Below are 17771 nucleotides of genomic sequence, written 5' to 3' on the forward strand. Positions count from 1 at the left end.
GGCGGCGGGAGCGCGGGGTCAGCGCGGGGCGCAGCAGCGCAGCGGGTGCCGGGCTGCGGCCGCTGCCGCCTCTCATGCCTGCGCGGCAACAAAGAGCGCGCTGAACGGCAGGCGGAGGCGCCGGGCCCCGGCTGTGCAGGCGCGGGGGGCGCCGCAAGACCATGGCGAGGAAGGGAGACGCTTCCACGTCGCCCTTCGGTAAGCGCCGCGCCGGCGGAGGAGGCATCGGCGCCCCTGCTCTYCCCGGGCCTGGCTGTTCCGCGGTGCGCGCGGCTGCCCGCGTTTGCCCCGTGGGGGGAGGGATGCCGGCGGCGGGCAGGGCCCTGGGCTGCCGCGCGCGGGCTGCGGGGAGGGCTGCACTGCCCGCAGCCATGGGGGCCGGCGGCGCCCGCCGTGAGCAGGTGAGTTACCCGCGCCGCGTCCGCGCCTGCCCGCGGGAGGGCTGCGGAGGGCGCCGCGGGCGGCAGGTGCGCGCGAGGGAGGGCCGCCCCCTGGGGCGCGCGGGGCYGTTGGGGCCGTTAAGGCCGTTGGCGGCGCGAGTCTCGGGCTGGCTCGGCGGGGACGGTGCCCGCGGGGTGCTGGAGGCGGCACCGCCTCCCGTGGCCCCCACGTAGCTCATTCGTTGGCGGCCGTAGTGACCCGTTAGTGGGGCTCGTTTAAGGGTGTCACTGTGAAACTGACTGCGGTTTTCCAAATGTGCGTGAGATTTCCACGCGAAAAACATCTCCCTTTAATCTGCAAAATAAACAAAAATGACAAGCTCCATAGAAACAAGCCCCCCCCCTTTTTTTTCATCCTGAAAGGCCGTGTGTAATTGGCTAAGTTGTAAAGATGAGCATCAGTGGCTTGATAAAACTGTATCTGCTGTGACATCCTGGGCATGTTGAGTACCAAAGCTCACTTTACCACTCACCTCTGCTGTGAGCGGAAGCCTGATCTGTCCGAAGGAAGGTTGGCGATTTGTTACCAACACTTACGACAAAGCTGAGCTTTCATTCGTGAAAGTATGGAGCATGTAGAACAGAACCTGATCATTCTGTAGGGTACATCCTGTGGTAACAGGCAGTGCTAAGGACTGCAGAATCAGGGTGTCCAAAATGGGGAGATTTTTCACAAAACAAGAGAGAAAGGGAAAGAGAAAGAAAAAAGCCATTAGGGAGGGGGCAAAAATAGAAATTGGAGTGTTCCAAGGGAGAAATTAAACTAATTCCAAAATACTAAATCAATAGTTAGTTAACATCTCAGAAGACCCGTTCCTGTGCTCCTGGAGGTCAAATGTTTTTGAAGCTGACTTCAGTAGGATGAAGCCCATAGATATTCAGCACTGAGCACAGAAAGATGGGCTCTCTCAAGAGGGGGAATATGTATTTAGGAATGGAAAACATCTCTGGAATAGAATTCAATAAGTGCTACACACTCTTCCTCACTTGGCATTTAGGAACAGGAACACTGTGGTATGAAAATCATGGGAAAATACTGAGTGAGTGTCATATTGTTATAACACAATAGAGATTTACCTGTGTTTTTCAGAACAAGCTCCTAAGAAAGAAAAGGTGATCTTTTAGTTAGTAGTTTTTAGATTTAGAGGAAGAGGATAATGTCTCCATATGTCAGCTTACAGTTCTGAAGAATTACACTGACTGTGTGCTTCTGACTTTCTTTTCTCCTTTTGCATAAGTTGACTATTGTTACTGTAATAGTCATTCTCATTACTGTTTTTTTGCATACCAGTAGCTTGCTGTTACCTTGTAGGTATATTCCTCAGAGGTATGGGCATCTTCCGCTTGGGACATCAAAGATTCTTCAGAGCTTCAGAATTTATAAATGACAAAACAAAATTCTTAAAAATTTTGTTTTGTCGACATGCGGTATCAATTTGATTCTTTAAGAGAGATCCCAAGTCAAACCCATGGCTGACAGCTGATGTTAGGCTTGGCTGCCTCGGATCTCTCCTTGTGGTAACTGGACTCTTGTGAGAGTGTTGGTCATTAGGTTTGGGCTAGCTGCTGGCCGCCTCTGGTCCCAGGTAGGGTGGCTGACTGCTGGTGCGAACCTGTGGCTGGGTAAGTGGCTTCGAGGCAGGCGTGGGAGGCCGGGTCCTCCGAGCGCTCCCGCAGCGACCTTGCTTCTCTGCATGAGCGGGTGGGAGGATTCGTAAGCTGCTTGGAAACAGCTTCTCAGCAGCTCTGCAAATCCAGGCCATGTGGTTCAATCTCTGTAAGGAAGCTATGAGCTGTCCTAATGGATAGCTGTCCTAATGCCCTAATTTCTTAGAAGGAAATGCATTGGTGTTTTTTGTTTCTTTTCTTTTTGTTTGTTTTGCTTTGCTTTGCTTCTATCCATTGAAAATGGGTTAAATACAAAGGATTTCCTAAGAATTTCCTAACAATTAAAAACAGTGATACTGACCTTATYGTGGCCTGTTTCTCCAGCAGAGAATTTCTCACTGGGGAAAAGAAAAAGTTCTTTTAGCTGCTGACCTTCAGAAGAAGAATTCTTAAGTGAAGTTACTTTTTCTTCATTTTAGATCTGCTCAACAGGAAGACTATTGCTGAAGTGAAGGATTCAAATTACTTATTACTTGATTTTCTCATTTTGGCTGATTTTTGAGATTTTGTGTTCTTTAATCAAAGTAATATTTTCTTCTATCTGCAATATTCAGAGTTGTCATTTGACTGTTGAAATCAATTACTTTTGACTTTATTGCAGAATCAGTCTTGTAGCGGTGACGTGTGTGTTTCTGCTATGAGTAATTTGTACAGTTGTAAACTGTGGTTCAGCTGTTAGTTTACAAATCACTGAAGTCTAAATGAAAAATAACTGGTTTTAGGAAAGCTTTTATCACTTTTAATAAATGGCGTCACTGAGAGAAAATATATAAAAGACTGTTTTTTATTACTTTCAACTCTAGCTTAATTTACTTTTGTGTATCTGCAGATCTAGATCTTCTCTAGAATTACTGTTTGAGTGTGGATTTCACTTGCTAAGTGAATTCAGATGGTCTTTCAATATATAATTGAGATTCCTCGTTACTGATGAAAGGAGGTTATGTCAGTATTGAAATAAATACCTACTTGATAACTGAATCATTGGTTTTGCACTTGCAGGTTGCTTCTCTGTTTCTGCCTGTAGTTTTCTTTCTGAAGAAAACTGGAGCAGACACCATTGTTTAAAAAGATGGGCCTGCGTATGGGCTTGCAGACTGCTGTGGGACTCCCTCAATCATTTAATGGCCACAGTTCAATGTATTTATTGCTATTTTTTACTTTTTTTTTTAAATAAAAAGTCTGTTGGTTTCTTTTCCCAAATGAAGGAGATTCTTTTGTTTCCCTATAGAATAGTTTTTCATAAATTGAGAAATTTTACTAGCAAGATTTGTTATTTCTTGTAATTCAGGGCCCATTTTCAATTTACTAATTTCATGCCATGACACTTAAGTGTCACCAGTTAAGAAGAAAAATATCCTCTGCCCAAGGAGAGTGAGCTGTTGAGTCATGGCAGTGTCATGCTACATGGAAGCTATGGGCTGCCCTACAGCCGCTGTTTGTAAATCCTCGTGTGTCTAAGTAACAGACTGTGCCTTCTGAGACTGGAATTTCATACCAGTGAGACAATCAGTTTAAAGATGAAATTTATTTCACTTTATGCAGCACTTTATTCAGACTTGAATACACTCAGGTGTGTTAAGTTGTGTGAAACTCAGTTGATTTAAACCTTTCTTTCTCTGATATAAATTTCGTCCGCTTCAGGTTTTGTGGTCTCTAGGCCGAGCTGATGTGCCCAAATACAAACAGAGCACTGTCTGAATTTGCAAACCTACTCATTTTAKATGGAAAAGGTCACTGTGGAATAAACTTAGAGTCGTGAGAAAAATGGGTCCGAATTTTAAAAGCAGCCATTTGTAGCATGTTTCCTATAGTTTAAAGTATTACTGTAAAATTTAAGGGAGAACCTCTTCTCTTAGTATACTGCTTTGTCTTTTGCTCAATTCTGTGGTGAAGTATCAATCCTGCATATGTTGACAATTCATTTCTTCTTACTGTGGAAGTAAATTTAGACATTTAAAATTCACTGAAAGATGAACATATATGGATTTTGAATGAGCTAATCCTTTTTTCAGTGTTATTTCTATTAATAAAAACAGTTGGAAGATCATAGAAACACATGAAATATAACTAGGACAACATAATTTTTATACTTCATAAGATAATTTTTAGAGTTGTTAAAGCTTTTTGGTGAATGCATAAAATATTAGCCTTACAAACTGCAGTGCATTTCTTATTTCTGAATAAACTCCCTGAGTGTCTACAGTGTAATAAGTACTTTATTTCCAACTATAGCATCATAATTGTTCAACTGAAGCTCTCCCAGCTTGTCCAATTATAGCTTTCTAACTTGTCCAAATTACACAACCAATTCCTTGTGAGTCTCTGAAGAATGAAATAACCATTATAGAAAAAGATACCAGATCTAGAGGACCGAAGTATTTTGATGAGTGTAAGACAACCTTCAGTGCTTCCACAACCACATTTCTAGTGTCCATAAAGCAGCTACTAGTGAATTACACCTATTTCCATCATGTCAGTATTTGTATGCCACATACCTATCTCTAACAAGCAGCTGTTGTCCCTGGTGCTTTAGATGACCAAAATTCTTATACAGTCTGTATAGTCTCTAACTTTCCCAGGTGGTAATTACATGAAGGAGAAGGCAGTGTTTTGACTCTAAACTGTAATCAGATCCTGAAAAAAGTAGGTAATTCAGTTGAATTTGATCCTCTGTTCCAAGTTTCCCCACTAGAAAATGAAYTCCACAAGCCCCACAGCTGAGGGAGCCTGGACTACCAAGCTCCTGGCTTGTGGTGGATAGACTTGGCTGTCAAAGAGTCTGGAAGCTCTGCTTTTCTGGAGACAGTTATACAGCAATCTACTACCCCTCCCAAATCTTTGATTCATTGCTGTCTATTGCAGTAGCTCAACCTTATTCTCCAGGCATCTGCAGGATATTCTTTCTCTATCTCCTACCTGTTTTTGTAAAATATGCAATTATATGTGAGATAGCCACTGTTTTGTCAGGTTTAATGCAAGCTGATACTGGAATCTTAAGCTATTGGGGAGTATAAATCAAATGCAGAAGATTATGTAAAACATACTGTAGRGATATTGAAAAACAAATTTAATAAACACAGTACTTAAAATGCTCGCAGAAGAGCAGCTCATTGAGGAAAGTGGAAATGCTGTAGTATGTCCTCTGTGGTGAACGTTGTATGGTAATGTTAGGCCATTTATGTGGTCCCTGTTTTCCTCTTGACTCATAAACATAAAATTAATGCAAAAGGGATTGATAAAAGACCATCACACTTGAATTTGCTTTCTGATGTATCAAAGTATGACAAATGTTTCTTCCCAGAACAGAACTGGGCTTTAAATTATCTGTCTAATGTAGAAATACGTTAAGTGAATCTTTGTGCCATATCTCCAGATAAGTCAGTTTAGTGATAGGGAATAGGTATTACTTCAAGTAAGGAATTTGGATGCTCCATATTGAGTTTGTCTTCTTGGCATGTATCTAAAATTATTGCATCATTCAGTGAACAATCTGTATGGTATATAGAATAAATTAGAAATGCAATGCAAATCTGTTTCACTTTACCTGTTTGTCGTTATGTTATTGAAAGAACTTTATCCTATAAAAGTCAGTAGAAAATTGCCCCCAAAACATTAGGAAGAGTAGGACCGAAATTCCTGATTTTTAATTATACAAGGTAAATTACAATATTAGAAAGAAATAAAGATAATCTATGGAACTGTGTGAGAGTAGACACAAAGAATTGTAATATCTTTTAGAGAAATTGCAGTCTTTTGCATTAACATGCATTTCAGGGCAGTTTAAATATACATTTACATAATCTGTACTTTGTAGACTTAAAACACATGATATTTACTGTAGTACAATATAAATATGCATCTAGATGGAGTTAAAGACATGTATTGATGTTACTGGACAAGGCGACTACTAAAGGGCGTTTAAAAAAATGCCGAGCATTTATACAGTAGAATAGAGAGTGTCTGAACAGAAGTGTGTGCCTTACGTGTTTGTTTTCTATTATGGTAAAACCCGAATTACAAAAGTAACTGGAAGTTTTTGGAGTTCTGTGCAAGTATGGCACTGCTGGGGTCGGGCAAGGCTTCGTGGAATTTCTACGTTGGAACTGATCCTGCAAACAATACAAATGTGTTATCATCGTTTCGGCACTCCTGGAGACTTTTATGGGAGGACTTGAGATGATGAAGTTAGGCATATGCTGAAGTTAGGCAGAATTTCTCAGAATTTATACCATAGAATCTGATTTGATAATTATTTGGTTAATTAGAGGTGTGGGAAGGGATGTTAAATTAATGTAAGAGGTCCACAGAAGATTTTTGGCAAAGATGTAAACAATAGCTCAGATTAGTTCACAAACATTTCCCTTGAAGTTCTTTGTTTTCATTTAAGATCAATCATCTGTGCTTTATCTACAAGAATAAATCTGCATGTTTTATTGTAAGTAAAGTAATGCTTACTTATAAGTAGCTGAGTCAAATTCAATACATCTTTTTAAAATTTGAAAATTTATCACATGCCATAAATGGTATGTCAATAAGTGAATAGGCAGTAAGACCAGTAGGATTTAGTCTGTACAAGTTTTTCATTCAGTAGTCTAAAGTTATTTCTTTGTGTTCCTTGGGTCATAATTATTATTACAGTTTTTAGCCCGATTAAGATGCTACAGTATGTGAAAGCATCTGTGCTTTGATTTGTCCACCTTATGAGCTTGAGGGTTATATCTCTCCTAGCTTATTGAGTTTATCTGAGCCTGCCTTGGATAAGATATTACTCAGTGTGAAAGGACACAGTCAGTGTCCTTTAAATAAGGAGGTGACTTTTATGTGTWGTTATACATAGTTCAATTGATTATTTATTGCGGTATGGTACCAAGAAGAAAAAGTGTAATGAACTAGGTTTCCCTGTGACCGAACAGTTTGTTATATCTTTTTAACAAGCAAAGTATTAATGTATTTTAGAGGGAAAATGAAWTAATCTCTGCTAGCATACAATTTAATGAAATTATAGTGAAAGTATCTTTAGCCATTTCTTTATCGGATGGATTGGAGCTGTTGCTACATGACATACTTGAGGAGACGGTGGATGTGCACCGCAGTCATCATGCCAGGGAAGATAAAACTCAGACCTCCCACTCCTAGCAGAATTCCCTATGCTATTAAAACATGGTTTTATGCATGTATATAGAATTTTTAAAGCCTTTAATTCCCCTACTCCAGGATCTGTAGTCAGCAGATGAGACATGGCACGGAAAGATGAAGCAGAACCGCAGCAGGGTTAGCGCACTTGTAAGCTGGGGGATGAATGGTGACTTTGTCAGGGTTGGTGAATCCACCTGCTTAGGAATCCATCGATGTTTCTCTGTAGCCTTTCCTCACTTCCTTCTAGGTCTTTCAAAAAGATTGTTAAACATTTTAAAAATATACCCTTTTTGGATTAATCAGCATTTTGACTGTTTGCAACAACACAGTTGTTTTTACAGCTCAAGTTGCTATAAAGAAACCTCTTTATATCAACTGCAGTGAGACAATAATGGTAGTGTGAAAGTGTGATAGGGACCTCTCTGAGACCGATTTGACATGTTTATGCTCTGATATGCTGGCAATTACATCTCCAGGTGTTCTGTCTCTCTCTTCTTGCTTTCAAACCCAGGTATGTGCAAAATAAAAACATTAAATGAAATTCAGGTTTGCCTGTCTTTYTCTGCTCCGTACAAATGCAGTGTACTGTTTACATAGTTTTAGAAGCCTAGTGGAATTCTGAAGACGACAGAGTAGGCTAATTCATTCAACAAATAAAGTTAAGCAGTACCTGACAGGTTACTTAAAAATAACTCATGTGAAAAAGTAGATCTTTTTTGAGAAATAAAGCATTGTACTACTTGCATTTCAGTAGTCTTTTTTTTTTTTTAACTTATTTGTGTTTTTTTTTTTTCTCAAGTCTATACTTTTTCTTCTCGCCTCACCTCTCAGAAGCTCCATATTACAGTGGGTGCTGTGTGAGGCACCCAGTGTCTTGGTTTATTTTGGCTCTTGCAAATGGAGAGCACAATTTTAAGGAGTGGAGTTCTCCATGTGAGGAGCTGGCTATGCTGGGTCTCAGAACTTCTCCAGCTATGACTGCATAAATATAAGGTATGTTTGTTTCAGTGGACTATCCTGATGATGAAACAAAATGTTTCTGCTTTTTAATTGTTTCTTCCCTCTTTAAACCAAGATAGCTTACTGAATTTAGATCAAATACGCACAAAGTTTTGTGGATCAAGCATTTATAACCCCCTCCCATGCCTTTAACCCCTAGCTCTGCTGTTCTCCCAGCCTTTGATAGACTGAGAACAAGCAGTAGGCTTTAGAGAGGCTTTTTGGTTGCTGTGGTTTTTTTACAACTACATYACCATGCTAGCTTGCTGCTACTGTTCAAAAACAGTATTGCAAGAGATGATAGAAATAAAGACGTAAGCATTTTTGCATGCTGAATGCAGTCACTATGTCATAAGAAGTATCTTTGGTTTGCATGATAAACTTGAGGTTGAACTGGTCCAAACTTTCTAGGGAATGCAGGACTACGAAGGTCTCCCAGGGTCTCCTCGGGTTCTGGGCACTGGTTGGCCTGTTGCCTGTCCACTGCCAGCTACAGTTTCTGATAACTGGGGAATGGAGAAAGAAGGTAGATGTTTACAGACATGCAGAGTTATTTCTTACTGGCATCAGTACAGACAAAAATGTTTCCAGCAAGTTCCTGCTGAGTTTGGACATTTAAAAGATCTTAAATATGCCACTCTGAGGCATTAGATGCACTTATAAACACACTACTGTTCAGTTTTCGTGTGTATTTGGCATGTTGTTTTTAATAGTCTGTCATTGAAGTAATTAGCATATAGCACTATTTCCACATTTAAAATTTCTGGGCAAGGTTCTCATCTCAATGCTATTGTAGCAAATTTGGCTGTTTCTCAGAATTTACACCAGAGAAACTGAGACAGATTTGATAATCATTTGGTTAATTAGAGGTGTGGGAAGGAAGAGGAAGTTAATGCAGATTTGGTATCATAAATAATGACTGGACTGTAATGAGAAAATTCAGCATCTGTGTTACACCAAAAATCTTGTTTATGAGCAAGGAAGAAACACACCTTATATACCAAGACTAGAAATTATTGTTATAGTATAATATAGTATAATTGAAATATTAATAAACTAATCCAATAGTTATTATTTGTTTTGTACTCGTCATTACAGAAGAGGAAAGAATACTTTTATACAGAAAAAAAATCTCAGTAATAACAACAACACAATTGAAATAGCAATACAGATGCTTTTTAATTTCTGCCCCCATTTCCTGGTGTAATGCTCACGCTTGCACCACTCCTTGGGGCTCGAAGGTTGGTGGTTCAGCTGGGTGCAAGAGGGGAGCCTCCCTGCAAGGGGTCAGCACCTGGGCTCCGCTGCCRCTATGAGGTTGATGCTCATAACTTTCCTTACTCAAGGATGCACTTCGGATCATTTTTATATGTTCGCTAATGCACGTTTACACCTTGCTCTTTCTTCCCTGGTCTTCAACTTCATAGTGTATCCAAATTTATATATGCTGGATAGTTCCCTGTTCTCTTTGTTATCCCTAAAAACACTTCTGTCTCTAGTCTGCATTTCTTTGAATAACCTTTCGTGAGTTGTTTTAGTCACGGAGTCTCTGGTGCCAAACTGATGCCCCGTTTCCTGACATCCAGTGTCTGCACACTATAATGTCATCCTGCGTCTCCTCGAAGTCTCTGCTGCTACACCAGCCCTGTATTTCTATGAAATGTATCATAGTCGTAAATGTCTAATTCTGCACAAAGTAATTACTTTTACTTTTCTGTAAAACCATAGTTGTACTGTGCGGCGGTAAGCAGAACAAACCTGCCATAAACACGCTCTCAGAAGAAAAACTGCTGTTGGAACAACTGAAAACACGCCTGCAAGTGGGTCGGTAGGAGCTCTGGAAAAACAAAAGGCCTTGGCCCAGGCCTTGGCCCAGCCTCCCCAGTCASTGCAAAGCCTGTGGCCTGTTGCCAGCAATGCTGGGCACAGTGTATTGGTGCAGACCTCCCTTCTTGTTCCAGTAAATACAAATGTAGTGCTGTTATCTCCACTTTGTCTGCTCTGCATGGTGGAGTGAGGGAAAAGAGACAAAGGCAACTAGAGAATAATTTATAGTAACGTATACCATTAATATTCCATATAGATACACTTACCAAAGTAAGATGTTATTCCAAACTACATCTGAAATAGCTATAGTATTTCAATTCATATCYTGTATAACTTCCTTGCTGAGGACAGGTCTTTGAGATACCATCTGAAACCTGTTTCTTTTTTGTAGAAGAGAATAAAACCTGAGCAAGCACTGAATGACAGGTTGATCTTATTGCCAGTGTTGCAGGAGCAGAAGGTAGCTTCACTATATTTAAAATACCTGATGTTTGCAGTGCTGTGTGCTGAGTGATGGCAACCATGTTACATGAAGTATCTGGTTTTATTTGTGACAACCGAATAATTGCAAATCTTATATTATCAAATCAATATTAAATTGATTATTAAATTGATATTGATAATTTATAATTATCATTATCAATTGAATATCAAATTGAATGTAATATTCAATTATCAAATTGATAATTGAATATTAAATTGATTAAATTATCAAATGAAGTATTATATTTGGAAGTTTTTACTTCTGAATTTTACATCTTTACAGCCCTTTATTCCTGACATAGTATTTATGAGTAAAATACTACCTGATAATCTGAACACACCTCTGAGATTAAGAGACTTTAGTAGGGAGATTTGCTTGATTTGAAACTACATTTGAAACATTGCAATGCTAGGCAGTCAGCATGACTTTGTGTCATGTGTTCTAGGACCTCTTAGAAGCAGTTGGAATGAAAGACACTCTGCAGCACTGCTTACCTGGGTACCTACATGCAGATAATTAATGATAGCTGGAATAAAGCCTGTTGTCACGAAGGCCTGTGCTCGTACCAGCTCCTTGGGCCCGAAAGCAATACTGTTACAGTGGGTGGTTTAGTGGCTGCTGGCACAATCAGGGTGGCCACCTCTTTGCAGATAGGGGCTCTACCTCGTGATCCACCAAGGATCCCCTTCACTGTCTGTCCTGCGCAGCTAAGGACATGCAGAAGAAAAGAGAGATCTTCCTAGGTTGGCAGATTATTGCTGAGTCAGCTGCACACAGAGCATGTCGACTTGCACAAGCAGCTGTGCCGTAAAACCTGCTAGTTGAATTAGGGTAATTCACGAGCACTGTACTTTTCAATAAATGAAGATACTCAATAGCACTCCTATCACTTATTATTTAAGATTTGTACTGGACATTACAGTAAAATGTTATATTATTATTATTACTTGTATTTTTCCCATGACAGAGTTTTTTGGACATGATCAGCTTGCTAAAAAGCAGCTGACTAACAGTGTAGCAAAGTACAGTATTTATTTCTAGGTTTCTTCCAGCAGAATGGTAAATAGTGTCACAAATAGTGCTGCTGCTTTGCAATCTCTAACAAAGGCCAATGAGCTGTGAATGCCCCTTTCTGCTGGTTTTGATACAATGYCATATCTGTGAATCCAGACAACAGCTACAGACAGTAAGATGATAATGAGTGTTGTGTCCCTGTGACCAGTGCTCAGGAACTCTTGTGATATTTATTCTTGTAAGTAATTTGAATAKTTGAGYGAGATTTTGGGGATAGTTATGTGCATATGTATTTAGATACATATTTTGCACATGTTTTCTGGCATCAGTGTTTGTGCCTGGAAGCCAGAAATGATGCCTAGTTTTGGTTGRAAAGTTACAAAATATGCATATATGTGGTATTTTTACTTATGTAGACTCATGCTGGTTGATGCTGATGGGCTCCTCTCGAATGACTGAATGTTTTGACAAGTGACACGTAATATCAGTCCAAAGGCTTGGTTCAAATTCAACCTGCCGTGAATTTGATAGTAAATACTGTAGTTGCTTATAAAATAATCAGTAAGGTACACTTGTCCAACTAAATAAGAACAATATGTCAGTGGTCATCAATATAGACTATTGTTATTGCTATTGTTTTCCTTTTTTTTTTTTTCCAAGACCAAAATTCTGCTCCTAGCTTGCATAAGAAGTGTATTAAAAGGGGAATGGGTTTCTGTCCTTACTGCATGTAGTGGCCTGCAGAATTCAAAGTTGTTGAACCGCTTGGCGATGCTGGGGAGGGACCTGTGACGTGTGTAGCAGTGCTCTTTATCTTTGCCCTCTGTTCGCACTGTCTGTTCACCCTCCTGCACAAATCTGGCAGGCTCTTGCAGGCCTTTATGACAGTGCRGCCAAATTTTAAAGCACATCTTCCTGATATAAACACAATTTTATTTAGATATCGCTCTTTATTATCTTAGCAAAGTGCAAAGCCTGTCTCTATACCTTCATCTCACTTCATTGTCACTTCAGGACMCTGTGTATTGTGTTACCATTACAGCCAGGATGGGTTTCTTTTTCACCTGTGTCCTCACCTTTCCTTTCTCAAGGACAGGTGAATGCTACGAATTTGGCAGGAATACCTGTCTACACTTTCCTGTCCGTGTGGCAACATCATCCTGCCTCTCTGCTTCTGGAATTGCATTTCAGGGGTGGCAGCAGGTGATGCCGTGATTACTTGTGACTTTCTTTTCACCTAAAATTCTTGAACAAATGCTGCTTGTGTTAGTGATATAGATGCCTCTGAGTAACTGTGATGTTGCACAGTTGAAACAGTTCTAACATTGGGAAAAATAGGTTGGAATGTGAACTATTTGCTTGAATTCTTTAGTGAGTAGGAAATGTCCGCAGGGACATACTGCAGGCATTGAAGAAAATAAAAATGTCACTTGTTACTTATTTTCTTTTATCTGAATGCAGGCATTTGTGCTTATTGGAAAACATGGAATTGCTTCAGTGTTCCCCTGCAAATTGGATAACAAATAAGCTAGGGCTTAGGAGGGGAGGAATCAGTAGAAGTCATAGTGAGGGGCACAGGGCCTGTGAATTGTGATGCAAAATACTCAATTTTAGCAATGTTTTTACTGAATATCAGGACTGTGGACTTACTGGCAAACTGATTCCACTTAAGTGTTTCCGGACTTTTGAGTGCCATAATCCACAACTTCTTTTTTTCTTCTTTTTCTCTAAAGAGAAGCACAGATTGGTATCTCTAGAAAGGACTGGGAGTGATTAGCATTGGCTTCCATAGTCATCTGCAAAAGTCTTCCAGTATAGGATCTTAGACAAGTCACTGCTCTGTGTCCAATGTTCTTAAGAAGAAAATTGTTCTCTCTCTTTTATCTGTTTATAATAGCAAAAGACATGATCATGATTTGGTATTTTGTTCCCCTTCAAATCAAGCAGGTATTATTGCATTTTTAAAAACATTCAGGATAAACTCTGCACTTCACCATTATACATTATCTAGATGTTAGATTAGCCAAAACCAAGTAATAATGTATTATTACTACCAAATCCTCATTTATGCCAAGTTTGCCAGATTTGTAATTTAACTTGTTTGAATTCAGTTCAAGGGAACATAATCTTTAGCTAGAAAATATTTAATTTTTAATAAAGAAGATATATGTATCTAATGCTAATGTTTGAGACTAAGTCATATTGTGGCTTGCCAAGAATTACATCTCTCAAAATTATGTTCTTCTTTCCTTATAGTTAGTTCAAGATGGTAGTATTTATTCACAAAATTGCTCTGCTTTGCATTTGAATTGTCAACTTGGAAATAGGTTTTGGAATATTTTATTCTATTTATCATTAGCCAGGTTGACCAAAGTCCCATTTTAGCTTCATTTTAGTGAATGGGCATATGAATAAACCTGATGAGGCAGCTGATCAATCTCCCACACTCATGTTAGAATTTTTCCTACCCTGTGTCCTACCGCATCATCTCATTCTTGTCTTCCTTTCCTACCTGGTCAGGTGTCTTCATTTCTCCTTGCTTTGAGGCTTCCTTTTTTTCTGAAGTTTTTGCACTTAATCAAAGTCCATTAATTGACATTTTCATGGAGATCTAGTATTGAATCTTTTAAGTCAGAAGGCAAATCTTGCCATTGCTGCATTGGCAGGGGACAAAGTCTGAAAAGCTGGAGAACTGCACTCTGTAGCAAGAAGTGGCTTCCAGGAAAGAACAAATGTATAGAAAATAAACATTAGAGTAGTAAAATACTTTTATCTATCTTTTTAAAAAAGCATTAAGATTAAAAAAAAAAAGTCATTCCATGAAGAGTAACTCAAAAGAGAATGGTGTTATTACTGCATAGACCACAAATTTTCAGCAATATTAAGGTCATTTAAGTGATTGAATAATCAAAATGGACTAGTGCTTACAGTTACTTCTCCATGCAAAATACAACTACTGGTAGCATGAACAGTACCTTTCTTGAAGACTGATGAAAATCCAGTTTTACCGCTTAGAAGTCCTGTGCAGGTAGCCTGGGAAGGCAGTGGATCCTGTCCAGGATTTCGGGGTGCCTGCTGCTCTGCCGAGTTGGAAGCCTCTGCTCTCGGAGCCTCCCATGGAGCAGCCCTGAGCGTGGGCACAGCGCTGGCACCTGGCCCAGCTGCCATGCTCTGTGTGCGGGGGCAGGAGGGCTGAAGCTTCTGGGGGCTCATCATGCCCCCAGGTCTGTGCGTGGGTGCAGCTATGTGCTGCCTGCAGAGCTCGCGCAGCCTGAGGGTGTTGGGCTAACCCACAGAATCACAGAATATTCAAGGCTGGAAGGGACCTCTAGAGATCATCTAGTCCAACCTTCCCGCTCAAGCAGGCACACCTAGAGCATGTGGCACGGGGAGGCATCCAGGCGGGTTTGGAAGACCTCCAGAGAAGGAGACTCCACAACCTCCCTGGGCAGCCTGTTCCACTGCCCTGTCACCCTCACAGTAAAGAAGTTCCTCCTCACCTTGAGACGGAACTTCCTGTGCTCCAGCTTAGGGCCATTACCCGTCATCCTGTTGCTGGCCATCAATGAAAACAGCCTGTCCCCTTCCTCCCTGCACTCTCCCTTCCTGAACTTATACATGTTAATCAGATCCCCTCTGAGCCTTCTCTTCTCCAGAGAAAACAGGCCCAGCTCACTCAGTCTCTCCTCATACGAGAGATGTTCCATTCCCTTAATCATCTATTGATTAACCCACGTACTGCAGGCGCCGTTCCCCCCGACTGCCATACAGAAGCTCGAGCCACGGGACTGGTTCGCAAGAAGTAGCATGTACAGTTACATTCTCGCAGTGATAAAGATTACATATCAACTGTTTGCTGAATATGCCTGTCTGTAATTGGTCCAGAAAAGATATGTCCTAGAAAGAAACATTCGTGCAAAGACCAAATTAAAGGATTGCTGTAATATAAAAGATAGCAARTACCAGAAGTAAGATTTCTTTTGCATTTCAGAAGTAGCCTCCCAATTCATATGCATAGTGATATAGTCTTTAATAACATGACCACACACTATTTATTGAGTGTATGCGAAATACAGTATTTTCTTTCCAAAGACTTCAGCATGTTCAGGGTACAGACAGACTGATTTCTGACATAAGGCCTATTCCCTGCTAAACAAAACTTGAGTAACACTCTTGTGATAGCTCAGAGTCATCATTCACTGAATAATTCCCTGGGTAAAGGGGTTTTGCTGTGATGCTACAGAGATCACGACGAGCAGTGGTATTTCTGAGCTTTTGTGGTATCTTTTCTGTAAATTGGCTGAATATGTACSTGACGTGGACAGACTTTTGAAAAGATAAACCATTCCAGCTTCATCTTCTGGCCCCTCTGTGGGACTGAAACACTGTGTTTCAGTCAGAAGTGCCCTGCAGCCAGTGACCTGGCTGGTGCCCTGCAAAGGTGTGCACTGTGGCCAGAGCAACATGGAGCTGGAGACAGCATCACTTAACCGTACTGAGTTAACCCATACATGCAGTGCTTTGCGCATTGTGCTCCTTGTGTGCGCAGCGCTGGGTGCGTGAAGGGGAAAAGGAATTTTGGTCACCTTACACCTTTTGCTACTGAAATGAACCCGTGATTTTTCTTGGGTAAAGAAGTACAGAAAATCTCTTTATTACATGCTTGCTTATTTATGATTGATTACTCTGTAAAGTTAATATCTCTGGACTCAGAGAAAAGATGCTACAAAAAGAGCTTTAGGACCACTGTGTACCTCCTCACTTGAAGCAGGTGGAATAGTAACCCCTCTTGTTAACAAGCACAGAATCCTGCTCAGTAGGTCTGCCAAACATATGGGAAGGGGCACATGTTAACACAGTGAAAAAAGCTGTTTCTGAAACACCAGGTTCCCCCCTCTGCCTCCCTGGCCACRGATCTGTCTGGAGGGACGAGGGATGGGCAAGAAGAAACAGAAATCATGTGTTCGGCAGGTTTGGCTTTGCGGTGCTGCGGAGCGATGCCTGAAGGCAGTGGAGCCGGCCCTCAGTAACGCTGCCCTTGTGTCGCCACTTGTGCTGCACACAGATCCAGAGTGTCCTGCTACATAGCATACAGTATGTACCTGGGAAATACTGGCTTAAATATTTTCAGATTAATTTTCTCAGTCACTATTTTGTATAAGTAAGTACAATTCTAATGTGGTGCACGTATTCACACACAGTTCTCACTGAACTCAATAGAAAGGGTAGAATTGTCTCGAATATTATGGTGCCTCTGTTGTAACATATTCTTTATCTTTTTACGATCTACTACTTGTTATGTACTCCGCAATATCGTACTAATCTTATCATCTTTTTAGTTTACAGAGAATCTTATAGATAATTTAACAGTTTTATTATACCATGTTTATGATTCTTATGCAGGCTCATGCTGGAAGCAGATGGTAAAATATGAAATCATTTTTCTCTCCTGTAGGCTTTTCATGGTTTGAATTCTGTTTTCATTTCTATTTTTGCAATACCTAGTATGTTTTGTGTAGTGCTACTGAAATAGCATCTGTAGCTGTTAAAGAGAAAAGCCTGTCCTGGTGTTCCCAGCTTGACTTGTACACAAATGTGTGACAGCTGTCACTTGTAGCATTTCAGCATGCATTCCCAGGCTGGTATTTCAAGGTTCTGTGTTTACCTTGCTGATTGCATCACGTGATGTTTGATATTTCTCTAGAATATTTTTTTTTGCTCACTGTTTTTTCTCTTTGAAAACTTGGCATATATGCGTTGTGATTTCTTTTCTTACCTGTTACTTTAGTAACGAAAGCTTTTACTTTTTGAATTTTTGATAAGACTTCCAGCTTGCTTTGACTCTTTTAACTCTTCATTTCGGATATAAAATGTCTCTTCTGTCACTTCGTGTTTCCATAGCTACATGCTTTGAATGCAGTTATGATTAGCACGCTGCAGCCCCTTTGGTTTGTCCTCCCAATGAGACAAGACCTTTCTAGGGAAGATGCATTTTACTGTCAATTCCAACACATTTAAGTGGAGGCAATTTCTGCAGTTGTGAGGTTGAGCAAAGGGCCATGAGGGCCATGCCAAGGACTTTCTCTGCCATTTCCGAAGAAACACATTGTTTTAGCATCGTGATGGACCCTAAGTGTTGGTGTTCTGAATCTTCAGGGCTTAACTTAGAAGGGTGTAGCTGAAACCAGGTCTGGGCTGTTGCA

At 40.5% G+C, this 17771-nt stretch overlaps 1 protein-coding gene across 1 annotated transcript in view; it reads left to right on the forward strand.

Moving 5' to 3' along the window:
* Nucleotides 1–161: 161 nt before the first annotated feature.
* Nucleotides 162–17771, forward strand: part of SLC44A5 (solute carrier family 44 member 5) — a 77676-nt gene continuing 60066 nt past the window's right edge. The window contains exon 1 of the mRNA XM_026042469.1: nt 162–198. Coding sequence (XP_025898254.1) covers nt 162–198 — 37 coding nt within the window. The remainder of the gene's footprint in view (nt 199–17771) is intronic.

This window comes from Nothoprocta perdicaria, unplaced genomic scaffold (assembly GCF_003342845.1).
Source record: "Nothoprocta perdicaria isolate Ctin4 unplaced genomic scaffold, notPer1 scaffold_304, whole genome shotgun sequence".
NCBI lineage: Eukaryota > Metazoa > Chordata > Aves > Tinamiformes > Tinamidae > Nothoprocta > Nothoprocta perdicaria.